Raw genomic sequence first — 23590 nt, forward strand, 5'->3', positions numbered from 1 at the left:
GGGAAGGTGAAGGCAGAGGGCTGCCACTACTCCAGACTACTCCCCTCAGTCCCATGGATGTTTCTTCAGCTGCTGGAAACAGTGTAGCTGAAGATGAAGCCCCTAAAATTACTCCTACCCTCTAATGAAGGCTACCTGTCTCCACCTGAGTGTAGAGGTGGGGATCCCAGGCACAGAGAACTGAGATCACTCATCCATAGAAAGCCATTCTGTGCAGTCCCCCGGCTGCCAGGTAAACTGCTCTGCCATGACACTCAATCTCCCTTGGGCTTGAGGTGCTGGGTGGGGCTCTCTGAGGGGTGAAGAGGCCCTGGGAAGGAGAAAATGGGGTGGGGGCAGGATGCCCATGTAGCAAGGCTGTGACAGAGGAGCTGCAGGCCTTGCCCAGCGCTCTGGTGTGACACACAGAGACATGTAGAGCAACTCCATGAAACTTTATGTTTAATAGTTTTGCCACCACAGCGGATCCAGCTGAAGGCCAGAGACCTTGACTGGAGGGGAGAAGTGTCATCCCCTAGATATTAGCACAGCTCACTGCAGTCCTGAGCCCCTTGCTGCTCCCTCTCGTGTCTCAGGGCCCCAGCTCGTCTCTCAGGTTCCTGCTGCCTCTCCCCCTCGGTGGAGCCACTGCCATCGTGGAGGCTGGGAAGGAATTCATGTTGTGCTCATCTCACTGCGGATGGACCAGAGCCACTGCCTCTCAGCATCTCACACTTTCAAACGTGCATCCCAGTATGCAAATAGCCCACAGCCACTGGCACCCACAGCTGGTGGGGTGAGGAGCAGAGGAGTTCCCCCCAACCTGGAGACTGAAGGAGCCCCAGAGGAACTGTCCCCCTCCCACCCTTACAGGATGTGAGGGCACTGACTCTTCTGCTCCCCGCTCCTTCTCCTCAAACTCACTCCTCTACACGGAGGAGAAATAGGGCCCCATAGTCTCAGCCCAGGCTAATATTCACCTCTGGAAAGCAGGGGGTTCTCTCAGGATGTCTGGGTGGGAATGGCAGGGAGGCTACAAACCAGGCTGCTCTTCCCTCCTGGGATGAGTGCGGGGTGAGTCCATCTTCCATGTGGTACCCATCAAGTGGTTCCAAGGCTTTTAGCAGTTGCCTCTCTCTGCCATGCCCATGCCCCCTTCCCCCTCAGTCAGGGCTTGGGCTGACCTGTTCCTATCAGCTCCTGTTCTCAGCAGCTGATGTGGCTTCACAGTGTGAGGCCAATGCTGCCCTGGAGTTAAAAATCAACCTGAAGGACCAAGAAAGGGAGCTGGAGAAAGCTGGCTAAGGCTGCAAGGCAGCCCAGGAGCTGGGAGGAGTCCTCGCTCCAGCACCCAGGAGGGAGGAGGAGGAGTGCTCTCATCACACCAGGCCAGCCCTCTCACTTACACAGTGACAGGGCTGCTCTGTCCTAGGCCAGCTCCAGTGCCACAGCTGCATTCCTGCCCCAGGCTGCCTGTTCCCCCTTCAGAGCCCACAGCCGTGCTGCTTCTTCAATATAATAAACTAAAAGAGTATTTTACAATAAACCCCATTTTTCAGCCCCTCCCCCTCCCATCCCCCAACCCCCAGCCCGAGGAAGGAGAGTCCTGAAAAGAGGCAGTGCTCCATGCACCAAGGGAGCCATCCCCAGCTCTGTTCCTCCTCCAGTGTCAAAGCAGCTTGTCCATGCATGATGGGGAATGGGCGAGTTCACTGGCCCTGTCTGTACAGAAGGGTGCTCCGCCCAGTCCCTACTCCAGGTAGATGTCTTCTGTGGGGCAGGTGTACTCCACATACTCCTTGTAGAACTGCTGGAAAGCCCTCCTGCAACAGACAGAGCAGAGACCAGGCTGAGGCGCGGCTGCCACTCAGTGCACTGGCAGCTCCCCTACCAAGCCGCGTGTACCTTGCATGCACACTCCCTCTTTGGTCAGGGATTCTGAACAGGCCTTCAGCCCCTAGCAGAATTCAGAGATTTATTTTCACAGAGTTCTAGAAACTGGAGCTGAAAAGACCCCATTAGGTGCTTTCTAGTCTATCCCCTAGGGCAGGATTGGCCGCTACTGTCTATCTCCCAAGGTTCTGTCAGCCCCGCTGGAATGTCTCCAGTGATGGTCTCTGCCCTTTCCTTTTGGGGACAATCCCTCAGTCTCCTACACATCCCTGTCTACTCCTCTGTGAAGTTTGCACATCCTGTCCCCAAGAGCCCCTGGGGCTTGTTTCAATGCTGTTGGGGTTTGGTTCCCTTTAACCCAGCACAGTCTTGTTGCCGGCCCCTGTTCCTGTCATAGAGGGTTACTGAAGCAGTCTGTTCTTGCTGGCCACTCCCAGGATTCCAGGGGGCTGTAAAGCTCTTGGGCAATAAGAAGACAAAGGTCTTAGCCCGTGGCAGTCCTGCAACCCTCCATCCTTTGCTCCTCCCCCCGCGGCAGTGTGTGTGAATGGAGGCGCAGAGGCCAGATCTATCCTTGAACCATTCACCTGACATCGCACAGCAGTGGGGAAATGGCAGGGACACAGATCCATAGGCCCCACCACTGAGTAGCTAGAAGGACTCAGGTCAGCCACGTGGTGTCGCTATTGAGAGCATTTGTGTGGCACTCAGCGACACACAGCAGCAGTTCCAAACCTGTCTGGGCAATTTCTCCAATCTGATGTGGCTCAGGGGATTGGGGAATGGGATCCAGAGCCTTTCACCTCTAGGGCATCTGCTCCAACCCAGCCCAAGGCAACAGTTATCACCATACAATGCCTCAGCTGGTTGGGGCCTCCTGTGAAATCAGTTGTTGGCTCTCGGTCCAGTGTCCAAGTCACAAAGCCACTGCACAGCAGTCTTGCTCTAACTGGCCCCTATCCCTAGAGGACGTCAGCCTCCAGATCTTCTCTACACAGCGCCAAACTGTCATGGAAAATACTTGGGGGTTTAAGTAACCTAATCCTCACTCTCTCTGGCTGCCCCAACCAGAGCTCCCCACTACCAGCTCAGCTGTGCGGCTCCAGTCCGTAGCCCATGGTCCATAGCAGGTGAGAGCACCACAATTCAAGGCAGCAGCACCCCAGTGAACAGCCCAGCCTAGTCTCATAACTAAGGCAGAAAATGGAGCCTGGAGCAGGGACTAGAAACTGCTGCCCGAGAGAAGAAAGAAATCTATCCCCTCCGCCAGCCCACCCTGGACTCACCCTACAGACTCTGCAAGCGGCTTGGTGGACTCCTCTGAGACGAAGACGTGACAGGCAAATCTGTGGTCAGCTGGGTGCTTGGTGATAAACCCAAAATATCTGGGAGAGAAGAGAGCAGGTGAGGCTGGAGTGGAGGCAATGCACAGGGCTGTGCTGCAGAGGAAGGTCTGCCCACCGCCCAGGCTGTATGCCCCATTAGAGCAACAGCCCAGGAGCCAGGAAGTATTCACAGCAGGGCCTGACTTACCCTTTGGGAAGTGCGGAGGGGTGGGAAGGGCATGGAAACTGGGATCCAGACACTCTAATTCTGGTGGCAGGGGGACAAAATTGGGCTGGGGAGCCCCAAGAAAGAAGGACCCCAAAGAGTTACTTGTGACGCTTGTGCAAATGCCCAGCCCTGGGCACAGTGAAATGGGGAAAATTCCCAACAGGAAAAACCCTTCCACTGTCCAGTGACTCAGCTTTGGTCCGATAACAATCACTCACTGCATCTTCCTAGTCCCATCTTTGGAACCCACTGCAAATACCTTTTAACCCTCCCAAGACCCTGGGGCAGAAAGCATCGAACTCCCAGGGCTGGTCCATGCCTGGAGCTGCAGGGAAAAGTGGGTAGCATTTACAGGGAAGGGAAACCCATGAGGAGGAGGAGGAAGAAGATGATGACAGCTGGAATGCCCCCCTCTCCCACCCTTGCTCCCAGGGAACACAACTGAGTCTATAAGTAGAGAGCAGGCTGAGAAGGAAAGGGGGCCTCTCTCCCCCAGGATCAGGATCATGGAGCCTTGGGCCTGTGGGCACTCACTTGTTGTTCTTTGGATGGTATCCACAGAAGGAAATGTTCTTCAGCTGGAAAAAGTGGCTACATTTATTACCCTGTGGGACAGAGAAAAGAGCTGTCAGACTCAGCCTGCACTGGTAGGGTGATACAGGGCTGTCTCTATGGGGCGCAGGAGGGTAACATGCTGCCCATCTCTCAACCATGGAGATCCAGAATCAGGTCCCACATGAAAGTGTCTCTTGGCCTGACCCCATTTCTGCCCATCACAAACCTCCATACAATTTGACACAATTGGTGACTGCTTTGCGGAGGTCTGGACTGCAATACAGTGAGGTGTTGCAGGTCAGGACTGGGGAGGCATGGCCAGGGCTGCAGGAAGTGGGTCCAGGACTGGGATAACATATCAGGACTGAGGTGCATTAGCAGGGCTGTGCGCGGCACCTGGGACTGGAATTTCAGGGGGTGTTGTGAGCGAGGACTGAGGTACCTTGTCAGAGCTGGGGGAAACTTGCTCAGCATTTGTAGGCATGATTCCTGGCTCTAGCTGGTAGCTTGAACCTCTCCCTGGCATGAACTTGCAAGAGGCACTGTGTACTTGTGAAATCACATCTCTTCTGGGAAGGACTATAGTTGCTCTTGTTACAGGTTAGGCTCATGATTCCCATCACTGACAGCTATTAGCATTCACAGCGGGCATAGCATTTTCTTGTGTGTGTGAGACAGACAAGGTGGGTGAGGTCATCTCTTATATTGGACCAACTTCTGGTTAAAGAGACAAGCTTTGAGCTTACACAGAGCTCTTGCTCAGTTCCTTTGTGTTTCCTTTGTGCATTTGAGAGCACTTTTAGCATCAGTGTCACTGTTTGCCCTGTATAGTCAGTTTTTCCCTTGCTGAAAAGACCTTTATAAACCCCAGCCAGGGAGCAGAAAAGCAGTTATATGTATGTATATAATTTAACATCTCTTAAGCTAGGGCCTTTCCCACAGCTAAAACGCTCCTCCAGGCTCTCATGCAACCTTGCCCTGCTCACATCCATTCAGAATGCTGCATTGCCCACCTGTTACATTTTCAAACAAGTACCTTTGCACTTTCTCCCATGCTGCCCCATCTGATTTGGAGGAGCTCCCCGTGAACACCCACAAAACTAACGCAAGTCATTATCCACCTTAAAACTCCTCTGCTGTGACACCTACCAAAAACCTGACAACAGTTAGGCTCCTGGTGTGCTGAGACCACTGCCTAGCACGCCGACCAATGTTGCCTCATTGTCTCCCTGTATTCCCCTGTCTGTCTGTGTCCATCTGAGGTCTCATCTTATATTTAGCTTGTAAGCTCTTTGGGGCAGAGACCATCTCTTTGTACAGCACCCAGCATAAAGGGTTCCCGGTCCCTGAACAGGACCTAGGCACAATGGGAATGCAAAATAATAACAGGAATTAAATCCATCACTCAGGCCTGACTGTTTAAAGGGGTCCTATTAGAAACTGGAATTTTTAAATATTAGTTTTAAAAATAATCAAGTTGACAGTGTCCCTTAAATACAGTCTGAGTAAAATCCAGGCTGCTGGTACCTGGCACCCTTGAATTACTCCAGCAGGGAAACTGCATCACCATTTGGGAAGGCTTTCTGAATGGCTTTGCCTAACGGCCTCATGTGGCTCCACACCTGCCTCTTGTAGGCTCTGCATAGGCTACTTATGCAGAACGCTAATCAGAAGCCTCCAATGTCCATCTAAAGAGCTTTGCTGCTCAGATCCAAGAGCAGCACTCAAAATAGCAGCAGAAGGGTTTAGAAACAGCTCACAGATTATCAGAGCAGCTCAGCTCACTAACATTCCAGTGAAGTAGTGCACCCACCGGCTGGGAGGATGGACCTCAGTGTTAGGCCCTGGTGGGCAGGGGGATTCTGCTCCCCTCAGGGGCTGGGAGGCTGGACTTGAAGCTAGGGCCCTGGGAGGTGGATCCCACAGCCCTGGGAGAGTAGATCCTGTTGTGTTTGGGATGGGTGGATCCTACTATATACATTTCAACCCCTCAGGGTGCATTTTTGGGGTCCAGGAACAACCAATCAGGGAGAGGTGCAAATCAGGGATCTCTTATGGCTTCTATAAGAATATTGTCTTTATTTTAGTGGGCATGAGCTAATGTGGAGCTGTGATTGGAGGGTGATATGCTGGGCATTGAGAATGTGATCAGGTGAAGCAGGGATAGCCCGGAGATGTATGTGAGCAGAACTGAGGGTCGGGAGGTCTGTTACCTTGTTCTGCTCCTTGGAATCATCAGATTTCACAGCAATCTTGACTCCTCGCACATTGATCTCCAGGATGCAGCTGGAGGGTGGGTTAAAGTGCACAGTGAGGCGGCGGGTGGTGGCGATCTGGGAGGAGACAAAGGGACAGACTATCACACCCACAAACCACATGAGTACTTACTGCCCTCGTTCCCCCAAATGAGGTCTCGGCCCCCTCCCATCCCCAGGGAAATTATCGCCTTGCTCCCAGATCTTCCCAGAAAGCCCTTTGCTCTGCAGGTAGGTATATAGGTTCTTTGCCCCCGTGGGAGGCCAGGACTCAGGGGCTGCTGTACCTTCTGCATAGCCGCACACAGCACATCATTGCCTTTGTGATATGGAACCTGGACTGAGCCAAGGAACTTCACCCGGAACTGATCCATCCAGTCACTGTTCTTGGTCAGGGCTGGAAGATAAAGCGCAAAGCAGATGAGAATGTGCAATCCCCTCCCCATATCAGTGCATACTGCCCCCCTCCCACACACAGCATCAGTGCAAGCATGTGCACACACACGCGCACACCCCCACCCCCACCCTGGCATCTGTGCGCATCCACACAACACGCACACACCCATAGCATCCCAGGGCTAGGGATGCACCTTTCCTAAAGTTCCAGGCAGAGGTCCTGGGACACAGAGCTATGAACAGAAGTTGGCTAGGTCTCTATTTACTTCTTAGCTGAAGTTTGTGCACAACATAATCATCTCTCCACCCCAGCAAGACTGGCAGCCTCTGCTCAGGAGAGGCCATAGGCTGGAATAGCAAGGGCATGCTGTAGGTCAGGATTGGGAGGCAACATGCGAGCTGTAGAGAGGGGCCCAGTACCTGTAATGTGGTCAGGATCCTTGGTGACCTCAATCGCATAGTAAGCAGGGAAGATGCCCCGGTCGCCTGTCCTCATGTTGTAGGCTTCGTACCAATAATCTTCTGCCTGCACCTCCACCAGCAGAGGGTCGTCCACCTCCAGCTCCAGCTCATCCGCATGACGAGGCACAAACCTGAGGGGGGAGTCACCAGCACTTTGCCAACCAGGAGCACTGGTTGCCTAGCAGCTACAACACTGCCTAGCAGCTAGGGACAGGGAGAGATGGAGAATCCTCTGTGCCACATTTTCAGGGTAACTGCAACTGTATATCCCCCCAACCCCTGTCCATGGTCCACTCCAGAGTGCCCAGCCAGGTCTCCAGCCATCACCCAGAGGTGAAAGTAACATTCAACACTTACCGGTACGGGGGCCGGCTCTGGCCCCTGAAGGGGCGGGGCCTCAGGCAGAAGGGGCGGGGCTGGGGTCATCATCCCCCAGCCAGCCCATCCACGGTGCCTGGCCCACACTGCTTGGGGCTCCAGCAGTGATTTAAAGGGCCCTTGTCCCACTCCCTTCTGCCCAGGGATTTTAAGGCTGCACATCTCCCTGCCCTTACCCTGTGATATCCCCAGCAAGCCAGTCTATCTAATGGCCAGTGCCTGTGCATTGCTGTCTCTCCCCAAGGGCTGTGAGCAGTGCATCGCTAGCAGCTACAAGTTAACACATAGCTCTTTCTAAGCAAGCCCATTTATTTTTATGTTAAAAGCATTACAGAGAAAACATAATAAAAACAACAAACCGATTTAATCACACACTAACCATACCAGGAGTCACCCATCAATCATATGGGGCCCTAGTAGGCCAAAATCTTTCCAACCCTTCCAAAAGGGGCCCTTGGACAGAAGGTCCTGTCCACTTGCTCGATCAGAAAGAAAGCCCGGAGTCAGTTCAAGCTCAGCCTTTTATACCAAAAGCCCTCTGTGTCTCCTGGTCTCTGGAAAAGTCAGTTTGAAGCAGTATATACAAACCACTGCAGAGGATGGTATCTCTTTAGAGTTGTTTAGTCTCCATGACTTGCCTTAATCACCCCCCACTGATTTTAGTTCCTGTTGGAGCTGTGGTAACTCTCCCCCGGGGAGTGGAACGCAATCATACCTAAACCATTCATAGATTTCATACCTACGAGCCCCAAAGATACTGCATGTGACTGCAACATTTATCACACACTGTCCAACAGAAACAGGCAAAATGGCTTCCCCAGAGCTGCAACTGGCCAGCACACCGGGGCTTGAGTAAAGAGCTCGAGCATCCCTAATGACCATGAGGGTTATAATCTACAGACAGCACAGTGCCCTCAATACCATCCTGGAGCTTTGAGGTCAGCACTGAAAAGGGGCCCTATTGGATCGCCCAGAGCACTTCCAGATTTCCTTGGAGGTCTCCCACCCCAGTAGTGACCAGGCTTGATACTGCTTAGCTTGTGCACCAGCTGGAATTGGGACAGATACAGGCCAATTACAAGAGTTTGGTCACTGGTGCTCCCCCTCCCCCAGAAGCGTGTTGGTGAGAGGGAAGCAGAGGTTTGGACTGGGCTCAGTACAGCCAGGCACAGAGCAGCAGCTGTTGTGAGGAAGTCCCCCCTTCCCCCATCTTCTGGGCTAGAGGCAGAACAAGCGCTCTGGGAAGAGAGGCTGACTGGACTGGGGTGTAGGGTGTGTCTACACTCACCTAAAGACAGCACGGTGAGTCTGTTCCTGCTCCTCCCCATTGATCATACAGGAGAACAGCCCAAACGATTCCGCACCTGTGTATGCAAAGGGGAACATTACAGTCTCTAGGGGGATGAGTGAGGGAGACTGTTCTCAGGACCCACTCTGGGAGCAGGTGTGCCCTGGCATGTACTTCAGGGTTCCCTTATGTGGTATCCCCAGCAGGGGGTGCTACATTCAGGACTGGCATGTCAATGCCAGCTAGGGGAGAGAGGTGTGTCTGGTAGAACTGTGTCTCTCCTCATGCCCAGCTGGGGACCAGAGAACTCAGCCTGGCACAAAGCTCCAGAAAGCCCTTCAGTGTGACACTGGTGAAAGGCACTCGCGCCCAAAGGCCTCTAGAAACAGGCACAGCCCAGGCAGCAAAGCCAACTTCCTCACAGCACGCCCCAGCCCTGCCCTGGGCGACACTGGGAATTCAATTCTCCTGAGCCCATTCCATCTTGGGCTGCTCAAGGGGGCCAAATCAGAGACAGGTGAGCTGGTGGCTTTGTGTACAAAAGGACAGAGGTCCACAAGCTGCTTTTGCATAGGTGACACTGAGCAACTATCAAGTGGAGAAAGGAAACCCCTTTTAGCTCCTGCATGGGACAGGTGGGGAGCGCTATGGAACTGGCCATGCAGGAACTGCTGGCTGGCAGGCAGACTCTGCACAGAAGTCGCAGGAGGAGACCAGATCACAGGAGAATTAAGTGACCAGAGTTTGGCCTCCATAAAGTGGGCTTGGCCCCAGTTGTACTCAGATTCTCTGCTGAGTCCCGGCCAGTGAACTGGACAGCAGAGCTGTATTGGGGTAAAGGTGGGCAATTTCCTCAGGCACCTCAAAGGCCAGAAATGAGATGGGAGTCATCACATTCCTCACCCCAGCCCTACCCCCCAGAAATGACCCTGGTCTCCACTAATGTCCCCGAGAGCTGGAGAACCAGTGGAGGCTTCCCGCTTGCAAGTCCCTGTTTGACAAACCGGCTGTGGTTCATCAGAACGGGACTTGCGTGCAGCGAACTCCACGGAGGCAGAGGATATGAACACGGCATTAGTGGAGACAGGGTGTATTTCTGGGGGAGGGATAATATGAGCGGCAAAGCCAAGGGGGAAATTCAAGCTGGGGGGACATGACTGGTGGCCAGTGGGGGACTTACACAAATCCCACCCTATCCCTGGTACACTACTCTCAGCCAGCAAATCACAGATGGTTCACCAGCTGAGGACACAGGTAGGAAGCCCTGGTAGAGGCCAAAGGGGTATTTCTGGAGGGCAGGGAGAGGGACATGGCTGCATATCCTATTTGAAGCAGGTTATACCGTGCAGGTAACTTTTTTTTTTTGGCACACATCTAGACATCAAACTATTGATGCAATGCAAGTCCAAAACTCCTTTTGTCTTAGGTGGGGGCTTGTAATTAACTTATTCTTAGTTATGTTAATAGAAGGGTGGGTTCACAGTCATCAAGAGGCCTGTTGTGATTCACCCACCCAGTCATTAGTGCCTCTCTGTTTAACAGTTCAAGGCAGCAGAAGTTAACCCATGTTTTTTTGGGGGAAACCTGTAATTTGGGAACCCCTCTGTCAAATGACCTCAAATGTGGTTTACTAACGCTACCCTGCACCCCGATGAGGCACACCAAATTTCAAAGCAATGCAAGTAACCGTTCAGATTGTAGAGCATTTACAAGAGTGGAGGTTGCTGCAATTTGTGAGTCATGGGTAGGGTTGCCAAGTGTCCAGTTTTCAACTGGAAAGTCCAGTCGAAAAGGAGACCTGGCAGTATCCAGTCAGATGTACTGACTGGACACTAAAACTCCGGTTACCACAGGAGGGGGGAGAAGTCGGGGGGAACGAGGATCACTTTGCAATACAGTTACAAAGCCCTCTGCCACCCATCCCCCACCCCCAGGCTCAGCACTCACTAGAGGAACGCGACCGGCCACTCATGAAGACGTTGAGGAACTTCTTGGAGAAGTGGATATCAGCCTCGGGGGTGGAGTCCTCAGACAGGCAGACTGAATCACGCTTCAGCGCATCCTCCTCATACTCCTCGCCGATGGCCGACTCATAGGGCGAGGAGACGCAGTTGTCGTAGACGGTTGCTGAGTCGCTCTCGTCGCTGTAGCCTGAGTAGCACTGCTTCAGGCTGACTAATTCCAGCTGCACGTTCTCATCTACCACCAGCGTGTACTTGACTGAGTCGTAAGAGAGGGCACTGGTGTCTGAGCTCACTGACGCCCTCTGGAGGCTGTGCCCATGCCGGTAGCCACCGTTGCTGCTGCTGCTGCACGAGGTCCTGGGCAGGCTCATTTTCTCGGGCGAGGACATGTAGTCCAGCACCTCGTCCTCCTCGCTGATGGAGGGATTGGGCTTCCCCATCAGTGCGGGGTAGCTGGAGGTGTCGATGTCAGAACTGATGGACATGCGGTTCTCGCTGGACTGCGACAGGAAGGGCTTCTCAGGCTCCAGTGGGTCCGAGTTCTTCTGTACAGGTGTCAGGTAGATCTCCTCGGTGGCCTCTAGCCTCACGTCCGTCTGGTAGCGGATGCGGTCCCGGTGGGCTTCCGGCCCCCTCGTCACCACCACCACACTGGGGTTGTGGGGTGGGAGCCGGCCGGCAGCCTGGTGCTTCTCAGGCACCCGGGAGGACACAACACAGGCAGGGGCGATCTGTGTGGCGGCCGTGCGCCGGCACGGGCTCTCTGTGGACGTGCCCCGATCTTTGGTGGAGGTTGTGCTGTTTTGGTGATTGACCTCATCACTTAGGCAAATGTGGTCATGGGGGGGGGTCTGCTCACCTGGGGGGTGGGCAAGAGGGAGAGAGAAAAAGAGAGCAACATCCATCCATCAAATCCAGAGCACAAGCAGCCTAGAAGCACTCTGTGCTGGGATACACAGTGAGGACACACCCAAAACATCTGCATTGACAGCTGCTGCCAGCTCCCCCACCCAGGGGCTGGGACTGAGGTTATGGGCCCAAGAAGAGTTCCCTGCTGAGCCTACATCCCATGCCAGCTGAACAATATTCAGATTACCCTCCTGCATATCCATAGGCCGCAGTAGGGACAGGAGCTTATCCTGGGCTCTGCCTCCTGATCGCTACCCCCAGAAGAGCTATTCATGCTCCAAGGTTGCTACAAAAACATCTGAGGACAGTCCATCTCTCACTTTTGGTCCAAGCTGGAATGCTACCAGCTCCCAGGACACCAGGAAAGGAAGGACCTTACCAGCTGGGGACAGGTACCCAGTAAAAGGGGGCGGGCAGAGGGGAATCAACTCCCAGCTGTCCGAATGTGCCTCCATCAGCCTGTGGATAAGCGCAGCACCCACCTCACTGGGCACAGGCCAAAGGGATGGGGCACTGGGAGGACGCAGGACTGCGGTTGCTCCTCTGAGATCCAGGCACTGAAGGAACTGCCAGGAGACAGAAGGGGAAAACCGGAGAGAGTGAGAGAAGCAGCCTCCTGCTGAGAGCCTGGACTCACCAGTTTTCAGGGGGGATGATGACCGGGACACCCGCTCCTGCCAACTGTGCTTTTTCCCTAGAGAGTTGTTATTCAGAGTGTCCTAAGGAGAAGAACAAAGCTGCCTTGTAGCTGGAACAGTAAACAGCGCATGGCACAAAGATGCCCTGTCCCTCCCACAGCCCACCGCTCCACTGCCCCAGCCTTCCTCCACATCAGCCAACTATTGTCCATGTGCATCAGAGGATCTGGCTGCTCAGAGGGATCCACAAGCTAATCCCAGATCCGCAGCTGCTGCTGGGAAAGCCTGGGCAGTAGCTTGGGAACTAACTCAAGGCACAGGAGGGAATGAGCCACGAACGATGAGGAAGAACCTGATCTGGATTTTTGTACCCCAACCCTAGAGTGGCACTCAGGGCACTGCTCCAAGGACCCACACAGATTTTGTTTTCCTTTGGCAGGAAAATCCCGAGCAAACCTTGCACCTACCTAGGATTTGTCATCTACACATTGTGCATATGGTCTCTCACCTGCACGCTCTTTCCCCCCCCCCACACACACATTCACTTGTGATCTTCGCTGTCCATGTTACCAGAGGAGCTCATGAATTTTTTTCTAGCACACTTGACCCACCAATGAGAGGCACATTAACCCCCTGGCTGGGGAGCGCCAGGGGCCAGGTCATGCATCTGGCAATGCTTGGCGTGAGAAGCTCTAGACACTGGGTATGTGGCACAGGAAGTACAGGCCCTTCAGTGTCATTGGGCACAGAGGGTCAAGAGAAATGCTTGTGAGCATGGCAGGCGGTATGTACACACACTGGTTGTTCCTCTGCTGTGTCCCACACCTCTCCAGGGCACAGCCAGCACTGGGTACATACGCGCTACTCCCATCACAGCAGGCCAGGCAAGAGAAAAACGACGTGTTATCACCAGGACCAACATTTTCCCCATGGGCAACATAGCTGCCCCGCTGCCTATTCCACCCTGGGCATGAGGGCCGCAAAGGTCACTCTGTTCGGTTCCTTTCCCAGGACCTGCTCTTTCTGGCCTTGTCTGCACTGGGAAACTGCATCTTTTCAGAAAACACCATAACTATGATGTCTGAACTAATGTGATGTTCAACCCAATTTTGCCCTTACTGTGGATAAGGCAGGCGTGTTTAAAACACGGTAGCTGGTCATGGTTAATCCTAAGGGGGACTTAATGCATTTTCCCAGTGGAGACATGGCCTCAGTGAGATGCCATTCAGAGAATCAAGCGGGTACTGGGCATCAAGCATCCTGCAGTTGCTACTCCTGAGTGTTCCTGGCAGAGCTAGAGAAACCATGAGTGCAGCCAGATCCCACAACCCCCACCAGCTGCTTCCAGGCATTAGCTGACAAATTCTGAGGGGCGGGCACTGAGGTAGGTCTACACTGTAGGTAGGAGCAAGCCTACCAGCCTGGGCAGACAGAAGCACACTAGCAGGGCCTGAGCTAGCATGCTAAAAACAGCAGTGTGCACGGTGCAGCACCAGTGGAAGCTCAGGCTAGCCAACAGAGCTCAAGCCACCCTATACCCTAGGTTCAAGCTTGGGTGGCTAGCTCGAGCCTCTGTTGGTGCCGTGTGTCCACACAGCTATTTTTAGCACCTGTGAGTGTCTACCCAGGTTAGCAGGCTCGCTCCCAGCTGCAGTGTGGACATATTCCCAATGAACAGGGTCCACCACAGGGAGATGGACCATCCAGTCTGGTATCCCTCTCCCTTCTGTGCCAGAGCAGACCCATGGCCCATCTAACCCTGGGCCCATCTAAACCCTCCATCACATTCTCTAGGGCTCTGTCCCAATCTAGCATTGTGTGTCCCACCCCGTCCTCTGTAGACCCATCCACATCTCAGTGACAAGACATCTCCCGAGGTTAAATCAAAATATCCCCTCTTAGTCTCACCCCACCCCTCTAGTTACACTTCAGTGTACTGCCCTAAAGATTCCTTCCCCTCCTTGGGGTTTACATCCTTCCTCCACCTGCAAACATCACCTTCCTCCACCTGCAAACATCACCTTCCCCCTTCACGTTTAGTCATCACCGAGCCAGCCTAGACAAAGCCTTATTAATCTCGCCTCATAAATTGACCCCTCCAGCCCCAGAATGAGAGCTCTCTGGGACTGAAGGCCCCAGCACTGAGTGCAGGATCTGAGGTGAGGTCTCTCTGAAGTCCCCAGTCTGGGACTGAGGATTTTGCATACCCAGACCCCAGAATATCACTGGTGTTTTGCAGCCATCTCATTGTAAACTCCTGTCCTGTTTGCTTCCCCCCACTCCCCCATCCCCCCAGAGTCTCTCTCAGCCTAGGAGGAAGGAATCTGCCCTCTGGGTTCCCCTCCCATTGAGGATCGAGCTTTTGGGTTATTTTTCCCCAGCTGCAGGATCTATATTGACCCAGGCTGAGTCTCACTTAGTTGTTCCTACGTGTGTGTGTGTCATGTCTCTGGGGCCCTTTGGATTTTCTCTGCCATCAGCAGGGTTTGCAGATCCTCCTAACATTCCTACGCTTCCCCCAAAGAGAGGGATTCAGATCTGCTAGGGAATTTCTAGCTCTGAGTCTCTGAGCTGCCTAATAGTCACCTCGTTCCCCTTTCCAAGTGCAGAGAGCACTTGGCATGGGAAGCCTCTGAGAAGGCACATGCTGTATAAAGAGACTGCCAGTTCCCTCCCTCTGCCCAGGAAGGGGGAGACCCCTCCCCCCCCCCGAACCAGAAGGGCTGGTGCAGGCTGCCAACATAGCCCCAAAAGCCCTGCTCATGCCAGTGCAAAGAACTAAGTGTCCCCATTTGCCTCATTGCAGATCCCAGTCACTTGTCAGAATGGGATCGCAGCCAGCCAAGCTGCCATAGTGACCACCTCTGCCAGGGCTCCTGCACACTGGGCCCAGAGGGGCAGCCCTGGCTGCAGTGGAGATCGGATGCAGCAGACCCAGCATGGAGAATGCAGGCAGCTTGCACAGTGGCCCAGGGATAGGATGCATTGAGGTTACTATCGTGGAAATGGAGAGAGAGCCACAAAGGGCTTGAATGGGGGATGATCAGATATTCTCGTGTCCCCACAGAGTCTGATCAAGCAGGTGTTTGGTCCCAGCAGCTGGCCGATCGATTTCCCTCCCTCCCCTGACCCTTGGAGTGCCTCAGATCTCAGGGTATCTGCATCTGAGCTCAGCCCTGCAGTGAGGCGTCCCCCAGAGCATCCTCCCCCAGAATGATGGGAAATGGAGTCAGAAGCACTCCCGTCACTGAGGACCGTTGGGCGGCACCAGAGGGAGATCTGAGGTGCCCCACACTCTGTCATACACCAGAGCTTATGTCAGCTCACTGGGGCCCAGCACACACCCAGATGTGCCCAGTACTTAGCCACAGAGAGATGGAGGGGACTGCAGGCCATGGAGAGGAAGAAGTATGGGCGCCTGGGCCGGATGGTAGTTAGGGCGATCCCAGCCACTCCATGATACTAATAGCCAAGGTGCTCTGGGAGTCTATCCCACAGCCCGGGAACACCCCCATGTGCTCTAGCCAGCGGATGGTCTTAGCCCCTGCCTTTGGAAGAATATATGAGGCTTTGCCCCCTCCCTTTCCTAATGGTGGGGATGCTAAAGGAGGGCTCTGAGCAGATTCTGGCTGTAGTCTCTACACTGGGTGCGGGGGAGGGAACACTGATAGGTTTTAAACAGGAAACACAACCCCCTTTTCCTACCCAAATGGAAGAGGGAGCTTGGCTGTGAGGGGAAGGGTCTGGAAGCAGCAGAACTGGGCATCAGTTGAGAGCCATCAGCCCCAAATGGGACACAAAGGAAGCTATTGCCAGATGCTATAAGGAAAGGGAGTAAATGTAGTTCCCAACCCCCGGCCCCTACCCTGCTCATCTTGCTGCTGTCACCACCAACACCCAACAGGCCCAAAGGATGGTCTAGTGGTTAGAGCACTAGCCTAGGACTTGGGAGACCTGGGTTCAATGCCTGACTCCTCCACAGGCTTCCTGTGTAGCACTGGATAATATCTCTCTAGCACCTGTACAGTGGGGAGAAGAGTGCTTTCCCGACACACTAAGGAGTGTGGGGTGCTCAGATTCCATGGTAATGGGGATCTAAGATAGACAAACTCTTTTTAGACATGCTTACAGCGCCTCAGGCTAGACAGAGATCAGCTAGGGAGTGGGTGGAGTCCCAGGGAGGGGCAGCACTGCAAAGGAGAGCCATAGGCAAGTCAACAGGGACCACAAGCATCTCTGAGAGACCCTCTTGTGGGGAGATCGTTGGGGGTGTAGGGAAAAGCAGAGGCTGAATTTGCCCAGCTTCACCATCAGCTGAAGCAGCAGCAGGATCCACTGCAGGCCCAGAGGTAGAGACACTGCACCAGGGGGCCCAGTTTCAGCTCCTACCCTGTTTGCAACATGAGTCACAGTCAGAGCCTTCCCACATCAAGAGATCAGGTCTGCTCGAAAAAAGGAGAGAAGACAGGAAGTGAGTGTGCAGGGTAAAGCAGGGGGAGGGGAGGGTACCAGGCTACAGGAGGAGTGCTGCTGACCACACCCATCTAACCTATGACAAGGAGGGAATGAAGAGAGATGACAGCCTCGTGTCGCTGGAAGGATGGACAGAGGCTGAGGAGGTTGTGAACAGTGGTATTTGCCTGCAGGCCTTCTGCCACGGCTGCTACTCTGAAACCTGCCTCCCCAGTGTAACTCTCTCACTGGGACCTGCATCCACTCTTCACTGACAGTGAAGCCATGTGCTTTTACAATAGCCACCCCTTATCTATAATGGTGCCAAGGGCAGTTCGGCTCCCAAAAGTGACTCTAAACAAATGACATCATTGGATTTCATGATAGCGACTCCAGATCACATGGGCCCAGACTGCAAAGAATGGCTTTCTTCCTAACTGCCCATGCCACACACTCCCCTTGGGATCTGGGAGCCAAGTGGGGCTCTCTCCATGTCATACACAGCAACTCATAATACAGGTTCTGCCACCAGAACAGAACAAAAATGCTGCTGATGCAGAGAGGATCAACCCTCCCACCCTCTCGGAGCCAGGTAGGTTCTGCAGGGCTAACAAGAGGACAGAGCAGTAAGAATGTGTTTTAGTCACTGAAGTGAGCAATTCTGACTCTAAGGCCTGGTCTACACTACCCCCCAAATTCGAACTAAGGTACGCAACTTCAGCTACGTGAATAACGTAGCTGAAGTCGACATACCTTAGTTCGAACTTACCGCGGTTCAGACGCGGTCCACACGCGGCAGGCAGGCTCCCCGTCGACTCCGCGGTACTCCTCTCGCCGAGCTGGAGTACCGCAGTCGACGGCGAGCGCTTCCGGGATCGATTTATCACGTCCAGACCAGACGCGATAAATCGAACCCAGAACTTCGATTCCCAGCCGCCGAACTAGCGGCTGGGTGTAGACCTGGCCTAATACACATACACGCGCAGGGGAGCAGGGCTGTGGGGAAAGAAAGGGCCATTGGTACAGAGGGTACATCTATACTGCAATCGCAGGGTGTGACTGCAGGTTCTGTAGACATACTCTAGCTAGCTTAGGTCCTAGACCAGTGAAGCTGTGGCACCACGGGCTTCAGCATAGGCTGCACAAGCCACCTGGACAATTATTCGGGTAGCTAGCCCATGCTGAAGCCTGCACTACCGTGGCTTCACTGCTTCAGTATCCGAGTTAGTAAGATAAAGGCTAGCTTGGGTGTGTCTACATGAGCTGCAATCACACGCTGTGACTGCAATGTAGAATGACCCCTAGTCCCTTTCCAGACTAGAACTACTCTGAACTTGTGTTTGCATTTCTGACCCAATCAGCCTACTGAGTGATACATGCAGCCCCCAGCCTCATCCAACTCCAGGGGAAGACTTGAAGCATTGACTAGAGTCACTAATCTGATACTATAGTATTTTCAGGGCAAACGCTGGCTGCTGCCCCCTTACAAAGAGGTTATAATGGCAAATCCAAGGAGGAGGAAGTGAAAGTGAAGAAGAAATCTCTCCTTCCCACAGTGACCCTCACTGCACTCTGTCAGGAGGACACTTCCACTTGCTCTACTCTACGTAACAGCAGAAGCTGGGAGGAAGTATTATCCTGGTGTTAGAGGCAGACACTCCCCTGCCATTCAGCTGTTTCTCTCTTCCATCACCCAGCCCTCCCCTCTGGCACCAACATTTCACCCCCTCTTCACTAGGGTGCTCTCTCTACATTTATTTTCCTTTTGCCATAACAAGAAGCCAGCAATGCCAGCTTCTGCACAGCAGTGCCCCACCATGTCAGTGCCTATCCAGGCTGCCCTGTGCCAGCAGCACCAACGAGGATGTTTCAGAGCGGTAGCCGTGTTAGTCTGTATCAGTAAAAAGAACAGGAGTACTTATGGCACCTTAGAGACTAAAATTTATTTGGGCATAAGCTTTCGTGGGCTAAAACCCATTTCATCGGATGCATGCAGTGGAAAATACAGTAGGAAGATATATACACACAGAGAACATGAAAAAATGGGTGTTGCCAGGATGTGACGCTCAGATTCCTACTCTCTCAAGCCTGTTCTGTGGACTCAGGGCCTGAAAGGATTACAGCAGGCTCCAGCTGTCACTGCCAGGCACTTCGGGCTCTGCACTTGTCTGTCCATCTGGCAGCTCCACGTGCACAGGACCATGAGCAGTTGATTTAAAAGACAGCAAGAGCTGCTTGGAAAGGAGCCTGCCTGAAAACCTGACTGGCCTGGAGACCCCCCTCTCCCCTAGTTCTGCTCCAAGGGGGGGTGGGGGGGGATGCTGGCCAGCCAGGTCTGAGACCAGCAGTGCTCCTGGACAAGACCAAAATGAGAAGAGATTTCCAGCCCCCAGAGATCAAGCCCCAGATGGCTCCAGTTACAGTCTTCCCTCAGTGAAAAGCCCAGGAGGCAGACCCCAACCCCCAGCCAGGTGTGAAGGCCCTTCCTGGACAAAGGCCCCCCCACAGTAGTCTCCACAGCCTCTATGAGGGCAGCCAGGCACAGCTGCCTATATATACCAATGAAGAGGGGGAACAGGAACATAACTGGGGCAAATTTCAACCCATATTCTGGGGGAGATGACTCAGCCCTCATTTGCAGCACAATGAAGAGAAACAGCATCATAAAGGATTCAACAGCTAGTGAGGTCAGCCAGCTCCATAGGGCCTTTCAGCCACATGGACACTCCCCACCCCAGCCAACCCCTGCCACACTGCACACACGCATCCTAACCCCCAGTCCTATCCATCCTCCTCCCACTCTCCCTTCCACCCCCATGCACCATCTTCTCCCACTGCACATTCCCACCAACCCACTCAGCCTCTGCACCCAGCCCATCTTTCCCCATACACTCCCATCCCCCTGGCTCCGACCCCCCCCCCCCCCGCACCTGTCCGTTCTCCCCAACACACAGAAAATCAGACAGACACCCCCCTCGGACATCCCCACTGTGTCTCTCCCCAAAGCCATTGCCCTGGAATTTCACCAGGGACTTGCTTCCTGGATCAAACTTCCTGATTCAGCAGGGCATTCCCCTCCAGAGACCTAGCCCTCTCCTCTGAGCTGCTAAGACCAGATTTCATCTCCTCGCTCCCTGTCTGGTGCCCTCTGCTTGCTCCATCTCTACTTTGACTCCCCTTCCTCTCTGCCAAGGATTTGCTACTTGCTCTCACTCCAGAATGGCAGGCAACTGCTGTAATTCTGTGGCTGCCAAACCTCCTCTTCCTACTTCCTCCAAGCCTCCTTCCCTCCTGCATAGCCCCCCACCCCAATTTCCAGCACTTCTGCCCACACTGGCATCACCTTCCCCGCAAAGGTCTCCCACCTTCCTGAGTCCCATGTCATCTCATGTCAGCCTGCTTCTCCTCTGCCATCACTGATAGCTCCTAACTGTCCCACCCTATGGCTGGGGGGCTCTATCCTTGGCCCCCTTCTCCTCTCCCATGTTCCCCTCTCCTCAGTGCCTCAACTGGAAATTTAAGATCAGCTGCCAGTTTTATGTGGATGCAATCCAACGCCATATCCACCAACTCCTCCCCATCTGTCATACACAGAAACACCTGCCTCTCATTTCATTCTCCTCAGCTGAACGTCACCAGGATGAAAATCCTCTTACTTGGCAAGAGAAGCCACCTCTCAATAACAGAATGATAAAAATAGCCTTCCGTATGTATCACACCGTGCACTGCTTTGCAAACTCTGCAGGAGACAGACGAGTGAAGGGATTCCTGCCAGTGCACACAAGCACTGCACACAACACTGAAATGCAGCCCCCTCGCAGGTAGTTGCTTAGGAGAGGAAGAGAAGAAGCATCTTCTGTCTAGCTGAAACTGCGGGGGGAATTTAGGGAGACAGAATGGAATCACCTGAAGCACCACTAGTCAGGAACTTGGGCTCCTATCACACTCAGAAGAGAGCACCAGCACCATACCCTCTAGCACTGACTGTGCTGGGACATGGGGGTCAGCAAGCATCCCCTACTGAGTCACCCACACTACCTGCACCAGCCCCTGCATGTTCAGACTTAGGAGCTCTCCCATCCACATCCTGACCAGGCTGATCCCTGCCTTTCCCTCTGAGAGCAGGCAGGGAGATAGCCCGGCTACAGCCTCCAGCTGAACCGTCCATCCCCTTGCTGTAACCGGAAGCTTTCCAGTACCCATCACACTGCTTTGTCCTGCATGTCCTCCTGGATGACTTCCCCTCCCACCCCTCTGGCCCAGCACACTCTGCTCAATGGCTCATTCATAAATTTGTCACTTCATGCCTCATTTACTGAAGCTCTTCCCTGTGGCCTCCCAAAGCTGCTCCACCTCAAATCCAGCCTCCTCAGACTCTTCTAGCCCCCAAAACCCACAATCCCTTCTCCATCACCAGACTGACTTGCCATGGATACGCCCCATCTACCTCCTCTCAGACTCCTCATCCCCCCCGAGGCTGACTCTTTGCTCCTGCCCCTCCACTCCCTATCTGACCAGTGCCCCACCAGGCCTCTGTCACCATCCTGTGGTGACTCACCCAGACCCATCACTGCCTCCCGTCCTCCAGACAATGATTTCTAGGGGCCAGTAGGATAAAGTGACCCTGGACAACCCCACAATACCCAGGGCAGAAGGCCCTGGCTGAGCATCTCTGCCAGGCCAGCATCCTGGTGCTGCCGTCTTGGAATGCAGGCTGGGAATCTCGGCAGGGGACACCGTATCCCTCCAAGCCTCACCTAATTATCTGGGTGTTAACGAGTGATCTCAGAGGAGAGGGAAGTGTGACTCCCCAGCCATTCAATGCCTCCAACCCAAAAGCAAGGGAGAAGATTTCAACCCCCCGCCACACACACACACACTTTCTGCCTCCACGTCACTCTCATGGTTTCAGCCGCTTCCATTCACCAGCCGAGCTGTGTCATCCCAAACAAAAGCCTCTGGAAAAGGGATTAACCCCCTCCTCACCCCACACCAGGGGCTGAGTTACATAGACTGGAGCTTGGCCCAATACCACCCAGCAGCTCTCACCTCCCCAATTGCTACTGCCACTGCTGAGCTTGCTTGAGGCCCCAAGGAGATGACTGGCATCTGGGACCATCAGGAGGTTGGGAATCCTCCCTGCACTCCCGGGGGACAGGCAAAGAGAAAGGGGGCTTTTAAATGCACCCATCATCACCCTAGGTTCTGGGACCCTCGTCCCCTGGACATGCTCCAGTCCAGACTTACCTGGGTCCGAGGCACCTGTGGGAAGAGGTTGAGAGTTGTGGGCCGCTTGGGTCTGTAGGTGTCCATGGTTACCGGCGGGGGCTCCTTCTTGAGTGGCTCTGGGGCGGTTTCCTCTTCGGCAGAGGTCTCCCCGGCAGCATCGATCAGGTCCAGCTGAAGCATCTCTGCCTGGAGCCGGCTCGCCTCCCCGCCGCCCACCCCCAGGCCGCTATTGGTCTGCAGGCTCACATGGCTCTGGGAGGATTAAGAGACAGAATCATGAGAGTGGGAGGGAAGGTCGGGCAGTCGCATCACATCACATCACATCAGTCCCTGAGGGAAGGAGGAAGGGAGCCAGAGCTGGGATGCAGCAGCAGCAAGTCTGTGCTGAGCTGCCTTTTATTTTTAAGGGGACAGGAAAAAATATGCAAGTCTCCAAGAGCAGCTAAAAGCAAAGGTTTCCATATTCCCCCACCGCAGGCACAGGGGCACCAACACGGCTTCTTTATTAACCCAACCGCTTCAGCTCCCTGCCCAGACACTGCAGCTACAATTGCAGCAACATGGCTATTCCCTGGTTCATAACAAGCGGCGGCATTGTAAGTGCCATCGGCAGGGAGGGAGGGACACAGGGGCACTAAGATTGCACTGGCTGATACCATGAGAAACACAGGTTACACCAGAAACACACAGTTTGAAAATCAGTCCCTCAGTCACTCCACAAAGAATCACAGGCAGCAGAAAGATCCTGTTAATCCAGCAGCTCCTCCTCCCAGGGCCAAGGCAGGACTGGTTCCTACAATCAATTCTCCAAGACTCTATCCCAGTCTAGCTTTAAAAGTCCCAAGTGATCACATTGCCAACCCTTCCCCTGGGAGACTGTTCCACAGACTCATGCATTTCACTGCCAGGGAGTATCTCCTGAGAGTTTCCCTTCTCCATTTCACCCCATTCTGCCAGCTATACCTTTACTTATCCTGTTAAAGAGCCCAAATCTGCACGGGAGGCAGCAAAGCCTGTTTTCAGCTTTTGGACTGTAGGTGGTAGAATTTTTCCATTGTCTCTCTGGTGAAACTGATGTGGTTGTACACGATAAGAATTGGATTTTAAATATTAGCACGGGTAGCTTGGCCCAGGGTAGATACCTACATCTATTGTGCATACATTGATATAGAAATAGTTCCTCTCTGTCAGAAGGGCAGCCCTGCCCTGAGCATCCTCATGCTGTAGGCCACAGCACAATAAGTGCATCTGCCTCAGTTTCCCTCCTTCTGAGTCCCCAGAAATACTGCCCAGTCTTCCCAAGTATAAACATTGCCCCGTGAGGTTCATTTATTATGGAAGTCCCATGTACAGAAACCATAACAGAAGTCCCATAGCCACAGTGCAGATCTTCCCCAGCATAATCCCACATGCAGCCCTCATATCCCTCCCCACACCATGGGTTTCCAGCACAGCCTCAGCATCCCTCACCACACCCCGGCTCTCCAGGGCAGTCCTCTCCTGCCGTTGTACCAGGACAGCCACTCCAGCCCTTCCAACTGGAGTGCAACCCCCCCACCCCCCGCTTCCCAGCATGAACCCCCATAGCCTCTCTGCTGGGAGCAGCCTTCACTCCCCCGGCCTTCTCATGGTTTCTCT

General features: G+C 53.8%; 1 protein-coding gene across 1 annotated transcript in view; it reads right to left on the bottom strand.

Annotated features, from left to right (window-relative positions):
- Positions 1-1729: 1729 nt before the first annotated feature.
- Positions 1730-23590, bottom strand: part of MAPK8IP1 (mitogen-activated protein kinase 8 interacting protein 1) — a 46217-nt gene continuing 24356 nt past the window's right edge. Inside the window, exons 4-13 of the mRNA XM_065403681.1 lie at positions 21971-22186; positions 12271-12352; positions 10708-11583; positions 8761-8836; positions 7053-7225; positions 6524-6633; positions 6195-6314; positions 3961-4031; positions 3159-3257; positions 1730-1802 (exon numbers count right to left, since the gene is read on the bottom strand). Of these exons, the coding sequence (XP_065259753.1) occupies positions 1730-1802; positions 3159-3257; positions 3961-4031; positions 6195-6314; positions 6524-6633; positions 7053-7225; positions 8761-8836; positions 10708-11583; positions 12271-12352; positions 21971-22186 (1896 nt within the window). The remainder of the gene's footprint in view (positions 1803-3158; positions 3258-3960; positions 4032-6194; positions 6315-6523; positions 6634-7052; positions 7226-8760; positions 8837-10707; positions 11584-12270; positions 12353-21970; positions 22187-23590) is intronic.

Source organism: Emys orbicularis, chromosome 4 (genome assembly GCF_028017835.1).
Source record: "Emys orbicularis isolate rEmyOrb1 chromosome 4, rEmyOrb1.hap1, whole genome shotgun sequence".
Classification (NCBI taxonomy): domain Eukaryota; kingdom Metazoa; phylum Chordata; order Testudines; family Emydidae; genus Emys; species Emys orbicularis.